At 41.3% G+C, this 17,433-nt stretch overlaps 1 protein-coding gene across 1 annotated transcript in view; it reads left to right on the forward strand.

Annotated features, from left to right (window-relative positions):
• acbd6 (acyl-CoA binding domain containing 6) overlaps positions 1-16,171 on the forward strand; it is a 69,104-nt gene extending 52,933 nt beyond the window's left edge. The window contains exons 7-8 of the mRNA XM_066692099.1: positions 11,642-11,672; positions 15,251-16,171. Coding sequence (XP_066548196.1) covers positions 11,642-11,672; positions 15,251-15,405 — 186 coding nt within the window. The 3' untranslated portion in view covers positions 15,406-16,171. The remainder of the gene's footprint in view (positions 1-11,641; positions 11,673-15,250) is intronic.
• The last annotated feature ends 1,262 nt before the right edge of the window (positions 16,172-17,433 follow it).

Genomic DNA, 17,433 nt, shown 5'->3' on the forward strand with positions numbered 1-17,433 from the left:
TTGAATGGATGGATGTGGACAAGAGGGATTTGTTTCAGGGATCCAAAATCCATCAGGGCTTGGATGCTGATTGTGCAGGAGATATATGTGTAAATTGGGGCTGCAGTGTGGAGCAGTGGTTACTCCCCCCCCTCCCTCTCTCTCTCTCACTGCTTCCCACTGTCTCTCCCACTCGCTCCGTCAAATTCAAATTAAAAATGACAAGTTTACACAATTGTTGCCATGGCATTTACAGATAAAGTAAACTGTATACAATACATACTTCCCCACCCTCTGCCTCCCTTGTTTCAGTCTCCCACCACAATTTGTGTAAAGATGTGGCAGCTTTTTTTCAAAACTTTGCAATAGTTTCTATAATTTATTTTATGCACCTGAAATTGATAGACAGGATGGATCAGTTTTTTTTAGCTTTTGTGCAATTTCTGACAAAACACAGACAAGGTATTTGAATGCTAAGAACACTTTTCTTTGCGGTTCTTTTTCCTATTAAAGTGCTTTGGTCAGAAAATCCTAAGTTGTAAAATTGTCATTTACAATAATTTACAGTGTCTCTTATTAATAATTTATTTTTTTAAATGGGGTGTCACCACATCCTGTGTGTTTATCAATGTGTTTGTCACAATGAGCGGATCTCCCCCATTTGAGAAGTGAGAATTGCATCCTCTTATTGTTTGTTGAGGGGTTGGCCCCTCTAATGGGATTGAGCGCACCTTGGCATCGAGGAGTCGGTGTAGGGGAGCCTCAAGGACACGCTGGGAGCTAATGCGCACAGACACGCTCCCTCTCACACACTGATTGGCAAGGTTAACACTTAGTGCACAGGAAGGTGGCTGTGATTCGATTAGCTTCACCCCATCTCCTGATCCTTTTAACACCAGCCCGCCCCTGCGCCCCTCAGCACACACTCACTCTCAGCGGTGCATCCTGGCACGTGTCTTTAAGAGCAACAATCAGCATGTAGGATCATCAAGGGGCAGGAAGGATTGTGCTCGAGATGTCATCATTGAGTCTCCCTACCAGGTCTCTCCACTGCTTGGTGAAACTGTAAATGCTGCAGTTGATTCTGCTCAGGGTTGATCTTTAACTTTCTGCAAGGAGTGTTGATTTAATCTGATCTGAGCAGCAGTGTGGGGTAGTGTTCAGGGCTCTGGACTCCTGAGGAGGGTTGGGGGTTCAGTCCCAGGTGGGGGACTCTGCTGTTGTACACTTGAGCAAAGGCACTGTACCTAGATTGTTCCTGTACAAACACAGCTATATAAATGGGTAGTTGCATGTACAAATAAAGTGGCCTTGGATAAGGGCATCTGCTAAAAAATATAGTATTAATCAGGGTAACGAATTTAAATAATTTTTTTCAGTAAAAACAAATCAAACCTCAAAAAAATGAGCATGGGTTTCTCCTTATAGCCAAGTAAAGAAAGTTGTCTATCTTGCTGAAGTAAAGGAAAACACCCCACCTCCTTCATAGAAAGATGTATATCTCCCTTCAAGGCAGCTGAAGCTGAAGCAAGGGGGCCTGGTGTCAAGGTGAAGGTCCATCAGAAGGATATTCCTTGAGAAAATAATTAGCAAAAAAACTAATTTCTTATTATGATTAATACATTTAGAAACCTGTCCCCTGGCAAGAGTGTTTCTGGAGGCTTGCCCAGCTCACAACCTGAACTCTGTGCTTTACATGACACAGGTACAGCAGGACATTACTCTGTCCCCCTGAAGCAACCTTCTCCCAATCTGTGTCTCTCTCTCTCGCTGTAGTTATTACAGACAGTATTTAGTATCATATGGTATTTAGTTTTTCTCTTGCATTAGGGGTTTTAAAATTAATCCACCTCCACCATGGTTGGGCTCTGTCTCTGTCTCTCTCTCCTTCCTTCTGTCTCTCTCTTACTCCCTCTATTAATTCAATTCAATTCAAGGTGCTTCATTATCATGCCATATATGATGTTTTACCGAAGCAGTTATGAAACAAGATACAAATGATACATTTTACAAATGATAAATGGAAACAGGAATAAGATAGAGGGTGTAGTTAAAATAAAATAAATAAAATAATTCAGATATAAATTTATACAAATCTATAATATGACAGTTTGAGCAGAACCATTTCGAATTGGCAGGATCCTCCTGGCACACCCTGTGGCAGGCAGCTGTATACTGGGCGGGGCTGTGTGCCTCTCATCCTGCAGGACGGCCAGTGTTTCTGGCCCAGTCATTTTTGTGAAGCGTGAGAGGGACCTACTGATTTGGTCAAAGTGCATTTCCCTGGTCAGGGAGTATTTTGTGCAGTGCATCTGTGTCCACCTCTCCTGTCTCTCAGTGACCACAGCATCGCTCCTCTCTGTGTCCACCTCTCTTGTCTCTTAGTGACCACAGAGCCTGTTCTCCCTGGGCAGCTGGGTCTGCCTGTGTCGGCCTGTTTCTCTGGCCAGGCTGTGGTCACTGAGCCTGGGTCAGGATCTCTCTCTGCTTCGTATCTCTGACAGTGAGGAGATACTGTGCCAGGGTGGACTCTCTGTTTAGGGCCCGATATCGATCCAGATTGTTTGGGGATTTAGTTTCTATGTCTCTGTCTCTGTCTCTCTCTCTCTCAATCCCTCTGTCTCTTACTTTCTCCCTATGCACAGTATAGAAGTGTGTAAAGTTGTGATCTACTTCTATGGATAGAGTGATTGTTGTGAATAATTTCAAGAATCAATCAAATTTAAGAGTATGAGCCTTAAATTAAGTTGCAGTGGTTCCAAAAAAAATAAAGAAAGGCTTGAAACAAATCAGTTAAGACTGCAACGTCTTTCTAAATTGTCTTCCCAGAATCCATCACTTGCACTTTAGCACTGGGGGTAATGAGAGGTGGTTGCTAGATGCCTTATCTCCCATGTTGAAGCCCTACCCCAGAGTACAGCTCCTTGTATGATTGGCCAGGAGCAATAGCAGCTGAGACCTGTGACCTGAGTGTCAGTCAAGCTTGTAGTGCTTTGCTTTGTAGTCAATCCCTTGGTAACTCTGAAGACCAAGGCAGAATCCTTCACTTAGTCACCTTACCTAGGAGTTGTGCTATTGACAGGATTCAAGGTTAAATATGGAAAAGCATTGATAGAGTGCAGTCTGCTTCTTGGAGAGTTGTTATCTAGCAAAGCTGTACTGCTTTGAAAGTTATAATAATAAACCATTTCTGCGGAGATGAGAAAATGGCAGCATTGTGAATGTGGGCCATGTGATTCCTGTTTTTCATTCCAGCTCAAAGCTGGTTTGGGACACAATAAAATGATCATCTTCTCAATGTACCAGACACTATACTAACATATGTAGTTGATGCTCAGACTCGAAACAGGTACTTTTTTTTTTTTTTCCCCTGCAGTTGAATATTGTGTGCTCATCAAGGTTGATATTTGCATATGAATAGCAAGGAATTGTATTGATTTTCCTTTTTGCAAGTTCTACTACTTTGCTCTCCGGGTGTAGACCAAAAGATTTATTTTATTTTTTTATTTATTTTTCATGTCGTTGTCATTATACAGACTAAGAAGAGCTCTCTACAGCTGCCTGCATTAATCATATCATAATTGCTTCATTTTTTATTTTGTTATAAAAAAATGTTCAAGTGGCAGTGGACAGCAGAGAGAGAGACTTTGGGGAGGGCAAGGGAGAATGGTGTTAAAGGATAAAATGGCCACATCGCTGACTGGTTTACCATATGTCATGAGCAGTTGCCAGATTGAGGTGCTTTGTAAACATAAAATGCGTTTTAGTGTCACCGGGTGCGGAGCTGAGGTGGGAGTGGAATTTGAATAGGAAAGCAGATCGCTGTGCTTTTGTCAGGATGAAGATTGACAGATGGCAGGGTTTTGGTGGGAATCTACAACAAGCGGTGTGGGATTTTAATAAGAACCACGAACCCCTTTAACTTTTACAATTTCTGAATTAAAGGCCTGGGTAGAAGCTCCTGGGATGATGTTTGGTGGAAGTCCTCTAAGTACCTGATGTGGTCAAAGCTCATGTATCCGGTGAGCCACAGTTTCAGAGGAATGGCAGCATGTCTTTAGGCTGGCAGATCAATTGCAAGTGACCACTGCTCCCAATTACTTTGATTTCCACCCCTTACTCCCAACCACAGCACCTCTCTCTCTGGAATTACTTTTCTAGGGGCGATCTCTAGTCTGGAGGTCTGCTAGTTTCCAGAACCGGGTTTGTCTGAGTGCGATGCACCTGTGCACATATGTGTGGGTGGCGAGCAAGTGTGTGCATGCGTACATGCATGTGCATGGACACTCCCAGTTTCTCCTTCCTTCCCAGATGCAGACCTTCATTAAAGGCCGCTGTGTCAGTAGAACTTATGGGTCCTTTAAAAAAAAAAAAAAAAAAAAATAGGGAAAAAAATTATTATTTTTTTTTTTTTTTGCAACGCAAGGAAAACTTTACTGACATCTTAAAAAGGTTTATCCTGTGTCTCCATAATGGGATGAATATGAAATGCTGCTGCCTTTTTTTTTTTTCTTTTCCAAAACCAAATGGGGGGACAATCCAATTTCCCTGATTCCATAAAGCCTCTCGTGAAGCATTAGCTTACGCTGTGCAGAATAAGAGGTGCTGACTCCCCCCCCCAGCCCGTGGCTCCTAAGCAGGGTTTTCACGTTAGAGTTCTTTAATGAGTCTAGTAAACTGGCTGCATTGCTAATGCTTATTCAGTACCTCTGCTCTGGGCCACAGGAGTGACTACTTAAAAGCAGAAGAAAATTGAGCTCTTATGCAGACGTTTCTTCTGGTCTTGAAAGGCATTTGGCATCTACTGTAGTGAATTAAATTTCGCCCTGCAACTCACTTGTATTGGTGAGGTATATTCTACAGCAGGCTGGTGCTGGACTGTTCCCATTCCTACATGTTTGAATATGGGGTAGTATTATAGATTGAAATCAAGACTATGATTATTAAGGGAAGTGTTTATTATATATCAGGTTAAGATTCATCACAGGCCTAATTGGTTTCTGTGGCATCTTTCCCCATACTGTAGATAAGAACTCAAGATGTTCCACATTAAAGGTCATCTTCCTTCTTTTTGAAACATTTTTCAGTCTTGTACTCTATGCCAGGATAAAATCCTGTTTCAGCTTCAATTACTTATCAGTTACAGAGTTTACAAGTAAAAGTATGACTTGGATCTTTGGAGCTGGGGAGCCCGCCAGAAAGGTGATTGAAATTCATGAGGTTCATGGGGTTAAGATGTAAGTAACTAACTAAGTTTAATAGTTCATTTGATTTCTGGCTGACCACTTCTGTTACCCTGGGTCAGTGATCTCTAGGACCCTGTATTTAAGGATGTGATGTGCTGTAAAGCTTACACATAGCCCTCTACATTAACAACAAACACATGAAGGGAGCAACACCCCACCCCCTTGTCCATCCTCCCATGTAGAGACTGGACCATGTGACAGTTCATGCTGTATTTTTGATCATTTTTCCAAGTAGATATTAGTTTTAACAAAGGATGTAATTGTCCAAGCTGTCAGTATCAGTGCAGTACAGTTTGATTACTATAATTCTACTGCACTGTGGACTCATTGATCAGGTTTCTAATAATAGTGAATTTACTTGTACAAATCATTCAGTTATGTATTTTAAGCTGAGGATTTGGTTGCATACATTTCAGGGAGAGGACCATGCAGATTACACTTGGTTGTATAGCACACATGGGTCTAAGACATGGTCTCCAGCCCTGGTGCTGCAGAGACCCACCCTGCTTTGCTTTATCAGTCATCTTTAAAAACTAGGAATTCATGTTAGTTGCTGATCAACAGTTAAGCCAGTGTCATGTTCATTAAGGCCCAGGTGCGCAACTCACCTTTTATCAATGGCCGGATATCCAAAATATTGATCTTACCATTCCTTAACACGGGCCACATATAGTTAAAAAATATTTGTATTCAGCATTATTTGCAATTCTCAACCTGAGTTGCATTACAAAGGCTATGGTTATATATCTCTCTGCACAAAACTATTCTTCCCACTCTTTCTTTACAACTTGATTCTCTTTTTGGGTGCTTTTTTAAACGTCTACTGTACCAGAACAGAAGCACCTGATACCGGGACTGCCGTCAGCACACGAATCATGCTGTAGTAACGTTACTTGCTAACAGCTGTGACAGTTGTAGTTTCTCATTGGTGGACCTGTAGTTCCTGGCTCATAAATCATTTGTATTATCTTTACTATCAAGTATCTTCTTGTATCTTGTATCATATTTTAATTATCTGTATCCTTTATTGTATTTTATTTCCTTCTAAAATACAAAACCACAAGTGAAATAGAAGTAATACATGGTCCGCAATCATGTGATGAATGGGCCGCATATTGCCTATCCCTGATTAAGGGAACTCTGGTCCTTGAGGGCTGATATGTAGTCAGGAGTTTGTTCCAAACTATTTCTAAATGACTGGACACTCCCTGCTTCATTGATGCCAATTAAGTTTCAATGTTAATTGATGGTGTTAGGGTGACTCTTCAGACCTGATGCACTTGGGGCTCTACCAGGGTTAGGGATAACCTAACCCTAACCCTAACCTTCCCCTCCCCGTGGCATCCGGCCCAGTCTTGACCTGCATCACCAGGACCATTAGTGGCTTGCTTGACCACGAGAGAAGAGGGTCAATCACTGTATCTTGAAACAGCCATATGCATACCCTGAGAATGTCCCTCTGTTCCTGGTGCAATGTGCTTTACACTTCTCAGGAAAATGTATCCTGTTTCTGTCATTCAGTTGCCTTTAATACAAAGCAGGTGTTTGAGAGTTGTAGTCCTTGTTTGAGGAGTATCTGCTGCTCCCTGTCTTCCCTTCATTGCTGTGCTCCCTGTGTCTGTCCTCCTAGTGGCGGTCTGAGTGGTGCTGCAATAGTTGTGACTCTCCAAGGGCTTGTGGGCTGAGATTAGTGAAAGGAGATTACTGCCACTAAACCCCTTACAGTTTAATTATTCTTGTATGAATCTGTGCCTGTAAAAACCCTCCTTCTGCCCTTTTTAAATGTAAATCTATACAATTAAATATATACACATACAATACAAGCTATATATTTGTACTGTTTGTCATATTGGAAACTGCAAATATATAGGGGGTCTAATAGTTAATAGACGCATTGCTCTTTGCACACGTTTCACCTGTTTATGCTCTTAGATAAAACCTATTAGAGTACACCTGTAGACATTTAGATCTTTAGATCCTGTGTTAAAACTGCATGTGTCATGTGCTAATGATTTGTATAAATGTATATTGTGACATTGTTACCTTTTATAATGTTGTGAATATGAATTACATTGTATGTTTGTGTTTGTACCATTTAGTTACTTTGGATAAAGGCTTCAGTTAAATTAAAATATTATTTTGTTTTGTAATACTTGTTAAGTGTTAATCTCCTTGAACAAAATAAGCTCCCAAATATAATTATAATTATAATAATCATAACAACAATAACGTGTCTCTTTATAAAATGTATTATTTCAAAGTAAGAGGATGTGAATGAACCTGTCCAGTGATATCGGCATTTGAACCTGCAAAAACTATGTTGTGAGAAGCTGAAAGAGCCAGCATTTAACTGACTAGTTTCCGAAATAAGTGGCTGTGGGTGGATAGCTCTTAGGGCCGTGTACAGAAAGAGACCAGTCTCAAAGTAAATACAAATGCGCTGCATGTGCAGTTATTGCTGTGCAGAATTCATTAATAATAATAGAATAATAGGTACCAGATCAGTATATTGTTGCTGTTTGATAGTTTGAAAGTTAAAAGATACCAGTCACTCACAAGGACGTATGTTATACTTGCCCCACCCAGTATCAACTTTATTTTGTTGATGTTAGTTATTTAGGCACAAGAATTTCTAAAGGAATCCTATAACGGTATATACTTTAAACAGGCTGAATTTAATGCTGATGAATTAAATTTGTTTTGCCTTCTACTTACATGTAATACAGCAGAGTAACATCATTGTGCTCCCGCTTTTCTTTCTGAATGGATTTTTTCAAATACTTTTGTCATAGTTATAAAATACCTGTAATATGTTACTGATAACAAAGCATAACTGGCCCTTTTTGGGTCCTGAAAGGCAAACGAATGTAGCATTACATATCAAACTGCATCCAGTGCAACCCACATGCCAAAGGGAAATGAATCAATTGATTAATAATGCGTTAATTAATTGAAGGCCCTTACATTCGTCTTCTTTAGATTTTCTTTAGAGTTCATGCAGAGCTGTGTTCTTTTTAATTGCATTCACACTGTATGCAAAATTTAGTGGAGTGCAAGTCTAAAGTTAATAAATAGAAGAAATTTGTATTGTTTATTTTTGTATTTTTAACAATCAATCCATACTACACTGAGGCACACTTAGAATGATATGATATCATCCATATTTTTATCATGCTCCATTACCTTTGCTAGTTCTCTGTCTTCTGTTACTGTTGATTTATTATGATATTTTCTAAGAAAAAGAAGAAAATCAGGCAAGTACAAATCAATTATCCTAATTTGTGATATTAGTGCTGTAAGACTAAACCTCTGTCTTGTGCCCCTGTAATCAAGCCTTTGACATAGGAAAACTAGCACAGCAGGTATTGAATGTTTTTACACTCTGACCAAAGCCCAGTTGAAGTTCTCCCTGATATCTGTGACCGGTGCTGAGCAGGATGAGAGGTTAAGTATGTCGAGCACAGAGGAGAGTTGGCTTCACTGCAGAAAGCCATCAGTATTCCTCTCTTCTACTGGGAATTAAGATGCTAATCCAATCACTGTCTCTGGAGTGAGCCCCTGGGCTGCGTGTCCACAAGGGAACAATCAGATCAGTCTGTGTTTTGTTTAAGAGCTCTTGCCTGAAAGCCCATTGGGGGGGAAGCCACGAGCTGCCCACAGGAGGTCCGGGGATTACAGACTGTGGCAGCGCTGCATAGAGAGGCGTGCTAGGCCTGGCTGCTGTGGGAGGACGGCCTGGTCATGAGAAGAAAGACAACTGTGTGAAATGTAACAGTACGCGATCGTTGTGTAACAGGAATAAATAACCATTTGTGAGGCTAGAAAGAATGTGATCAATCTGCAGATTCTGGTGTATAAAATTGATGTTTACATTTATTGCCAAGATTTGAGGTCAATTCCTGTTCAATTCCAGTTTGATGTCATTCTGAATTGAAAAAGAGCAGTTATGCAAGTGCCATGGACTATTGAATTCCGGTTATGTTGGAACGGAACAAAAGGAGTTGTTCCAAAAAAAACACAAATCACTTGCAACTGTTAATTCATTGATTGACCTCTTCTCCTTGTTTATTTCTCATTCATTTAATTAATTTAAATTTCGACAGATGTTACCAATCTGTTACTATTCTGAAGGACTTCTCTTCCTTCCCAGTGAGTCTGCAGCCGCACAGCGAATGATATGAGCTCAGAATCCCAGTCTCCGCTAGTAACACAGCTGTGACAGCTCAGAGCACACAGTACATATTGAGCACACCTTTAACACGGAACCGCTGAAATAATCCCAGCATTGCCATCTCTCATCATTATGGGCCAAGTGTCATGGGCAACTGGTCATTAACAGGTTGTTCCCTCATACCGTGAGAATGTCTTATGGGGAGGCAGGGTGAGCATCTCTAAGCTTTACACGATTTACACCCAGTTTGGCCTTTGTCTTGAATGTCATCTGTATTTATCCCCCCCATCAGAGGCTTCTCTGTCCATTTCAGGAAGAGCAGTGCAGAACAGCGCTGGGCAGAGGACTCCTCCACACAAATTGACCCGTGAGCTTGTATTGAGAAGCAGTTCTGTGTGGCAATTCCTTTTATACGGTGGGATCTTTAATAATCCCCAGGCGCTGTCTGCCCGTGCTATTTCATCTTCCATTCAGAGCTCTGATTCCCCAGTTAGTCATGCTGCCTTAACCCCTGTCCATAGTGCGCCTCAGTGCGTTCTGGGTATTGTAGAGAAGGTGGCAGTTTAGCATTCAGGTTATCCCAGACTGTGTTTCTGATTTAAAGGAGCTTAATTGTTCCCCTCATCAAATCGATATTTAATTGTTACATATAATCCCCAACTCAGCACTCTCCCTAGGAGGGATTCCAGTAAAGGGTATTATTATTTATTAGAAAACATGAAGCTCTGCTGCACTGTATGCAAGACCCACACATCAAGTCAAACCCTAAGAGAGATCAGGATAAATGAAGAGGAGGGACTAGCAGAATTAAAAACAAACAAATCACCTGGGCCAGATGTTATTTTTCCAACAATACTTAAAGAAATGAGGGAAATTCTTTATAGACCACTACCTAAAATATTCCAAATGATACATCGAACAGAGGATGTGCCAACTGACTGGAAGACGGCAAATGTCATACCTATCCTGGTGACAAAACTGAGCCAGGAAATTATAGACCAATCAGTTTCATCTGCATTACTTGTAAAATGTTGGAAAAAATGATTAGACAGAAAATAGAGGAGCATCTTAATGAAAACCATATTCTTGCAGATAGTCAACATGGGTTTAGACGAGGCAGATCATGTCTTACTAATTTAGTAGAGTTTTGTGAACATGCATCTGCAGCTGTAGAGCACGTGAAAGCATATGATATGATACACTTAGATTTCAGAACGCTTTTGATAAGGTTCCGCACCAAAGACTGATCCTCAAATTGGAAGCTGTAGGCATTCAGGGTAATGTAAATAGATGGATTATGAACTGGCTGACGTATAGGGAACAGAGGGTGTCGATAAGAGGAGTTGCTTCTGGACTCTGGGATAGTTAGCAAACTTGTCAAATTTGAAGATGATACTAAAATAGGTGGCTCAGCAGATACAATTTCGGCAGCACAGGTTATTCAAAGGGACTTAAAATTCAGTTGTGGGCCGACACCTGGCAGATGAAATTCAATGTGGACAAGTGCAAGGTATTACATGCAGGTAATAACAATGTCCACTATGTCCATCCATTACATTATGGGAGGAATATATCTAGATGAAGTAACGCATGAGTAAGATCTAGGAGTCTACATGAACTCCTCACTTTCTCCATTCAAACTGTGTGGGGAAGCAATATAAAAGGCAAACAGAATGTTAGGGTATATTGTAAAAAGTGTAGAATTGAGAACAAGGGCAGTGATGTTCAGACTGTACAATGCACTAGTTAGACCTCATCTGGATACTGTGTGCAGTTCTGGGCTCCACACTTCAAGAAAGATGTCGCTGCTCTAGAGGCAGTTCAGAGGAGAGCAACCAGACTTATTCCAGGTCTGAAGGGAATGTCCTGCTGAGAGACTGAGGAACTGAACCTTTTCACCTTGGAACAGAGGAGACTACATGGGGACTTGATTAAAGTCTTCAGACTTTTAGACTTGTTGTAGTCATTCTTTATTCACTTTATTTACTATATTGTGGATTTTTTTGGATAATGATTTTGTTTCCTTTCTGTGGAGTAATCTGTAAATTTTGCAAAGATTAACAGTGTCATCTTGGAAACCAGTTGGACTGTTGATCTTTTTCCTTACGAGAACTTCACTTTCACTCATCACAAAAGTGCTTCCTAACCAGCGTTTTGTTCCAGCAAAAAAAATTGGGTTTTGAAGTAGCCATGTGGTTAATATTTCCAGTCTGTAATGTCACCTCCATTGTCTCTTCTTTCACAGGATGATGAAGGCCAGACTGCGTTACACTATGGTAAGAAGGCTTTTATAAATGACACGGACACATACTTTTCACTATCTCAGCTACTTAGTAAGATAAGAGGAGAGCTGTGTGCTTGGGGCCATTTATTGTTTTATTATTATTTCTCACTGTTTTTGTTGTCTTCAACATTTATCGATGTGATTCTGAATTCTGAAGACTTTAACAGAAGTCAAGCCCAGTTATTCCTCCCCCACAATTTGAACAGTTGTCGTGTTCCTTACGTTGGCATTGGTTTCACACATGGCTATCGCAATTCGATGTGTTGTCAAAGCGATGCAGCCCCGTTAAACTAATCACGTAAAAATCAATTTTTCCTGCACTTGTTTTAATGGACCGCGAATGGCAGGTTGTGTGAGTCCTTTCAGGAATGTATTATTATTTTAGGATGGATTGGCCTTCAGGGCTGGGTAATTTTGGCCGCTGTTGAAATGGCTGAACAGCTCTCACTGAATGCATTGCATCTGTGCACTTAATCTAGAAGCATTCATTAGCTTTGTACAGGGAGAAGAGTAGAGATATGTACGGGCATGATCACTTCATGACTGAGATACATACCATACTACATACCATGGCAAAAAAGGTCGTTAGCCAATACCTAGCGGATCTGGAGCAAGGAAACGTTTACCTGCTCTGCGCTTCAGATTGTTTTAAAAAATGTTCAAGCCTCATATGAGATGTGAATGTTGAGAAGCAAATCTTCTGGTTTTGCAGAATCGGACCCGTCTGCATTTTTGTTGATTTGATCTTAAAATGGTCTGTTTTCTCATACAACATAATCCAAATAAATTTGCTAATTTAAATGTATTAAAAAAAATGTATTCATTTTGTGTTTGACCATTTTAAGTTTGATTTTAGTTTGAATGGTTCTTTCAGTCTCTTTTTTCATTCTTCATGGCTTTCAAGCATTTAATGGATTTAATGCAGGTGGAAAAAATTCAGAATGAAGTTTCAAATAATACATTTTTTGCAATATCGGTGATATCCCTTTCTTTCAAGTAATTATTATACAGTTGATTATTTAATTTGAGCCGCACGGATAAAAAAATATGCTGTATCTTATCATTTTTATATCCTGTGTTCCTTGTGCACTTTTTCATGGGCCATAACTACATTTGTATACATTTCAAAATATGAAAATGTGTGTTTTTCAAAGATTTTTCTGAAAGGTCTAGCCAGAACAATGTTTGTAATGCTTTTGTAGTGCTTTTTCACCCACAATGCTCCTGTTTCCCTCCAGTTGCAGCATAAAGGCTATCGCACAGGCTGTTTTTCAGCCTACAAATACCTACGGTTTTCTGCACTACCTTTCATACTTGTAATCATTGTAAGATGCAAAGTTTGAATGCTAAACAGGTGTTTCCCACTGCCACCTCCACCCTGTTGTGTGAAGGCTTTATGGATAAGGTCCAATTGGCTGCATGGTTGGTATGCCAAAGAAGAAAGGGAAATGGAGAGAATACTGTATTGGGTTTAGCCTTTGATATGGTGCAGGAAGTCCCAGGGGAGTATCACTCTCTGGTTCAAGAACGGTGTTTTTATTTGTACATAGTTCTTAGTGTCGAATACACAAGGCGGGTGTTCAAAAGGCAGACAATAAACTACAGTGTGATCAGTGGTAAGTGTAAAACCTGAACACATCCTTGCTTGGCTAGGTGTGTTACAAAGGAATCATTCAGAATTGTGCCTTGGAACATGAAAGAGTGCATGATCAACATTGGTTATGACTATATTATTATTGTAATATTGTGGCCTTGAAGCATTACACACAAGATTCCTAAAATCATGGTTAAGATACAGACCACTCTTCCAGATCCAGTCTATCGTGTAAGCAACTTTACAAAATAATTTAAAATTTACATTTTAGAACATACCTAGGTACAAATATACTTTTTACACTCAATTTCCACTTAATGATGATGATAATAATAATATCCAAAATATATCCAGTATATTTATGCATGGAAGCGTGCTGTATGTGAAAACACGCATGTAAAATGACAGGACTTTCCCTTTAAGATCTTCAATGAAAGTTAGGGAAAGAGGTAAACAATGTACCAAAGTGTGAGCTCAACCTTTTCATATTTTTGTTACAAATGTAGCGAGGTACCTACATTGTTTTGCATGAAAGATCGTGATAATAAAGAGGATCTGTGAAGTCAAAAGCCTTGTGCTCTTAATACCACAGCCCTTCTCTACTCAGTGCACAGTAAACTATACAGACTGACATCAGGGGTTTTACAGCAGCGCTTCACTGTCATCGACTTTATCTTCATGCGTTCTGATCCAGTCAAGATGCAAATGATGTTCTGATCTGTGTGAGTTCTAAAACTGTTCCGCACAGAAAGAAATCCAGTCAAATTAATTGAGTATCCTTTTGAATTCCAGCTGAGGCTGAAGGGCGGCTGCCTGTAATATAAAATACAAACCTTCTCACACAACCTGTCAGAAAGGTGTGTATTTACCCTTTCAGGGCTCTATATGTGCAGCCCCTCAAAGACCAAACCTGACCAAAAATACTGGTGGCCATGCTGGTGGTCTTACTAACATCCCCTTCAGAATGGTTTGGGGAAGCAATCATGTTACCCCTCGATAATAATATTTAATTAAAGTCACCCGCGTCTGTAGCCCCCTCCCTCGCACATTCCCTGACTAGGAACCAACACCGTCTCTTATTGAATTTGTTTCATCCATCAGCAGGCTAAGCCCTCTGTCTCTCTCTGTCTCAGTGACTCTTTCCCCCTTTTCCTGGGGTTGGGAGAGGGTGGGGGAGGAGAGTGGCGGGGGGGCTGCAATAATCACTAGGCCTCCCAGAGGAAATCAAGTGCCCGAGTCACGTGGTCCAGTGGTGGGCGGTCCCTGCGTCCTCTGAGCCCTTCATCTAGGGAAGCCATCTGTCCCCCGAGTGCGCTGCCACTGAACGCGCCTGTTCAGATGATGTGTGTGCAGGAGAGGAGGCACAAACACGACGACTAATAAACATAAGCGATGAACTCGGGCAGACAAGCGGCACAACATGAAAACTCATTTCCACCTCTCTTCACGCAGGCCCAGAGGTGCTGGCAAATTATTAATGGAAGGTTTACTGCGGCCCATAAATTGAACTGCTGGAATGCCCCCCCAACACACACCCTCATCCCACCCCCTTTAGCCCAGGCAGTGCTAAAACCCAATCAGGAGCCTGACGCACATGTGCTGGTGACTGCAGCGCAGCTCCGGCATTCTGTTGTTTGGTCAGTTTGCTCCAGGTGAGCTGGAAATGACAGCTGTCAGTCAACCACAAACTGAACTACAACCCCACAATTTACACCTAGCCAGGTCCCCAGGAAAACTGTGCTCTCCTCTCACCTGATGGATAAACTCTATATTTGGAGTTTTTTGTTTTTGTGGGGGGGGGGTGTCAACTGTTTATGTCAAGAGATTCCATCCATCATTGATATGTATTTAACGAGCATGAAAACGTTTGCTCATTGCAGTTTAGATAGCGATGGGTGGCATCTCGGCTCTCGAGCCCCAGGCGGCCCAGCTCGTGTTCATGCTGTTGTGCGTGTCCCTCCCTCCCTCTCTCCCAGCCTCGGCATGTGAGTTTGCTGATATAGTGGAGCTGCTTCTCCAGGCGGGCGCAGACCCCCTGATCAAGGACCGGGAGGGATCCCTGCCAGAGGAGGTGACCGACTGCAAAGACATCTCGTCACTCCTGCGCCAGTACGCTGCTTCTAAGGGCTAGGGCCGTCCACCCGACACACAGAGCAAGAACATCAACAACCGGAAATACAATCCACATCCACATCCTTTACAGTTCACACTCCATGGAATGCATTAACTCTCAAACCAGTGATTAGTATACTTTGTTTTGGTATTTATATGAAGATCCCAGCGGACAACGACCCAGGCGGTTTGACTCCCATCGTTGCGGGGTTGTAGAGACGCACAGCAGCTCCTGTGGCAGAGTGAGAAGCTAATCGACATTCTTATTTCTTATTCGTCTCTTCTTTTCAGATTTTGTGTTACTGCATTGTGTTTGGTGGTCTTGGTTCAAAAGAATGAGCCATTTCCATTTGTCCTTTAAGAGCAGGGGTTCCCAAACTTGAAAGATTTTTATGGAACTTTCTGGAGAAAGTTGGGAAAATTCATCCTTGAGGGATTGGGTTCCCCAGAAATAAATTGTCCCCCCCTCCCCACCCTATGTTAAATACAAACCAACCTTCACTTATCAATTAACCCCTCAGTGATGCAAACACTTTGAGGTGATCAGTGATCTGTTCTCCTACTTGCTTTTGCAGCAGCCTAAAATAGACTTTCTAATTATTTAATGTGATTTGTAGACAGTTGTTGACAATGGGTGGCTTCCACTGGTTCCCCGGTTCTGTAAAAATTATTTGGGAATCCCTGCTTTATTCCAGGCTGAGCAGTCTGATTTGTTTCCAACATTTGCTAAATAACTGGTTCAAACCCACCTTCTTTGTTTCCAGAATAAACCAATATTGTCTTTATGTTCAGCATCCAGTTTCATGAATTTGGTTAATGTTATTGTTTCATTGTTTTTTTGATCTGCGCTTGAAAGAAAATGTTGCAAACCTTGATTCTTTGCAGAATAAAAGCAACATTTATTTGAAGGAAATGAAACATCCCAGGCATTGTGGAAATGAACACAACAGCATAACAAAATCTCACTCAAATAGGTTAGGGATTTAAATGTGAATATATATATATATACACTCACCTAAAGGATTATTAGGAACACCATACTAATACTGTGTTTGACCTCCTTTCGCCTTCAGAACTGCCTTAATTCAACAAGGTGCTGAAAGCATTCTTTAGAAATGTTGGCCCATATTGATAGGATAGCATCTTGGAGTTGATGGAGATTTGTGGGATGCACATCCAGGGCACGAAGCTCCCGTTCCACCACATCCCAAAGATGCTCTATTGGGTTGAGATCTGGTGACTGTGGTGGCCAGTTTAGTACAGTGAACTCATTGTCATGTTCAAGAAACCAATTTGAAATGATTCGACCTTTGTGACATGGTGCATTATCCTGCTGGAAGTAGCCATCAGAGGATGGGTACATGGTGGTCATAAAGGGATGGACATGGTCAGAAACAATGCTCAGGTAGGCCGTGGCATTTAAACGATGCCCAATTGGCAAACATCCCCCACACCATTACACCACCACCACCAGCCTGCACAGTGGTAACAAGGCATGATGGATCCATGTTCTCATTCTGTTTACGCCAAATTCTGACTCTACCATCTGAATGTCTCAACAGAAATCGAGACTCATCAGACCAGGCAACATTTTTCCAGTCTTCAACTGTCCAATTTTGGTGAGCTTGTGCAAACTGTAGCCTCTTTTTCCTATTTGTAGTGGAGATGAGTGGTACCCGGTGGGGTCTTCTGCTGTTGTAGCCCATCCGCCTCAAGGTTGTACGTGTTGTGGCTTCACAAATGCTTTGCTGCATACCTCGGTTGTAACGAGTGGTTATTTCAGTCAAAGTTGCTCTTCTATCAGCTTGAATCAGTCGGCCCATTCTCCTCTGACCTCTAGCATCAACAAAGCATTTTCGCCCACAGGACTGCCGCATACTGGATGTTTTTCCCTTTTCACACCATTCTTTGTAAACCCTAGAAATGGTTGTGCGTGAAAATCCCAGTAACTGAGCAGATTGTGAAATACTCAGACCGGCCCGTCTGGCACCAACAACCATGCCACGCTCAAAATTGCTTAAATCACCTTTCTTTCCCATTCAGACAT

This window comes from Amia ocellicauda, chromosome 19 (assembly GCF_036373705.1).
Source record: "Amia ocellicauda isolate fAmiCal2 chromosome 19, fAmiCal2.hap1, whole genome shotgun sequence".
Classification (NCBI taxonomy): Eukaryota; Metazoa; Chordata; class Actinopteri; order Amiiformes; family Amiidae; genus Amia; species Amia ocellicauda.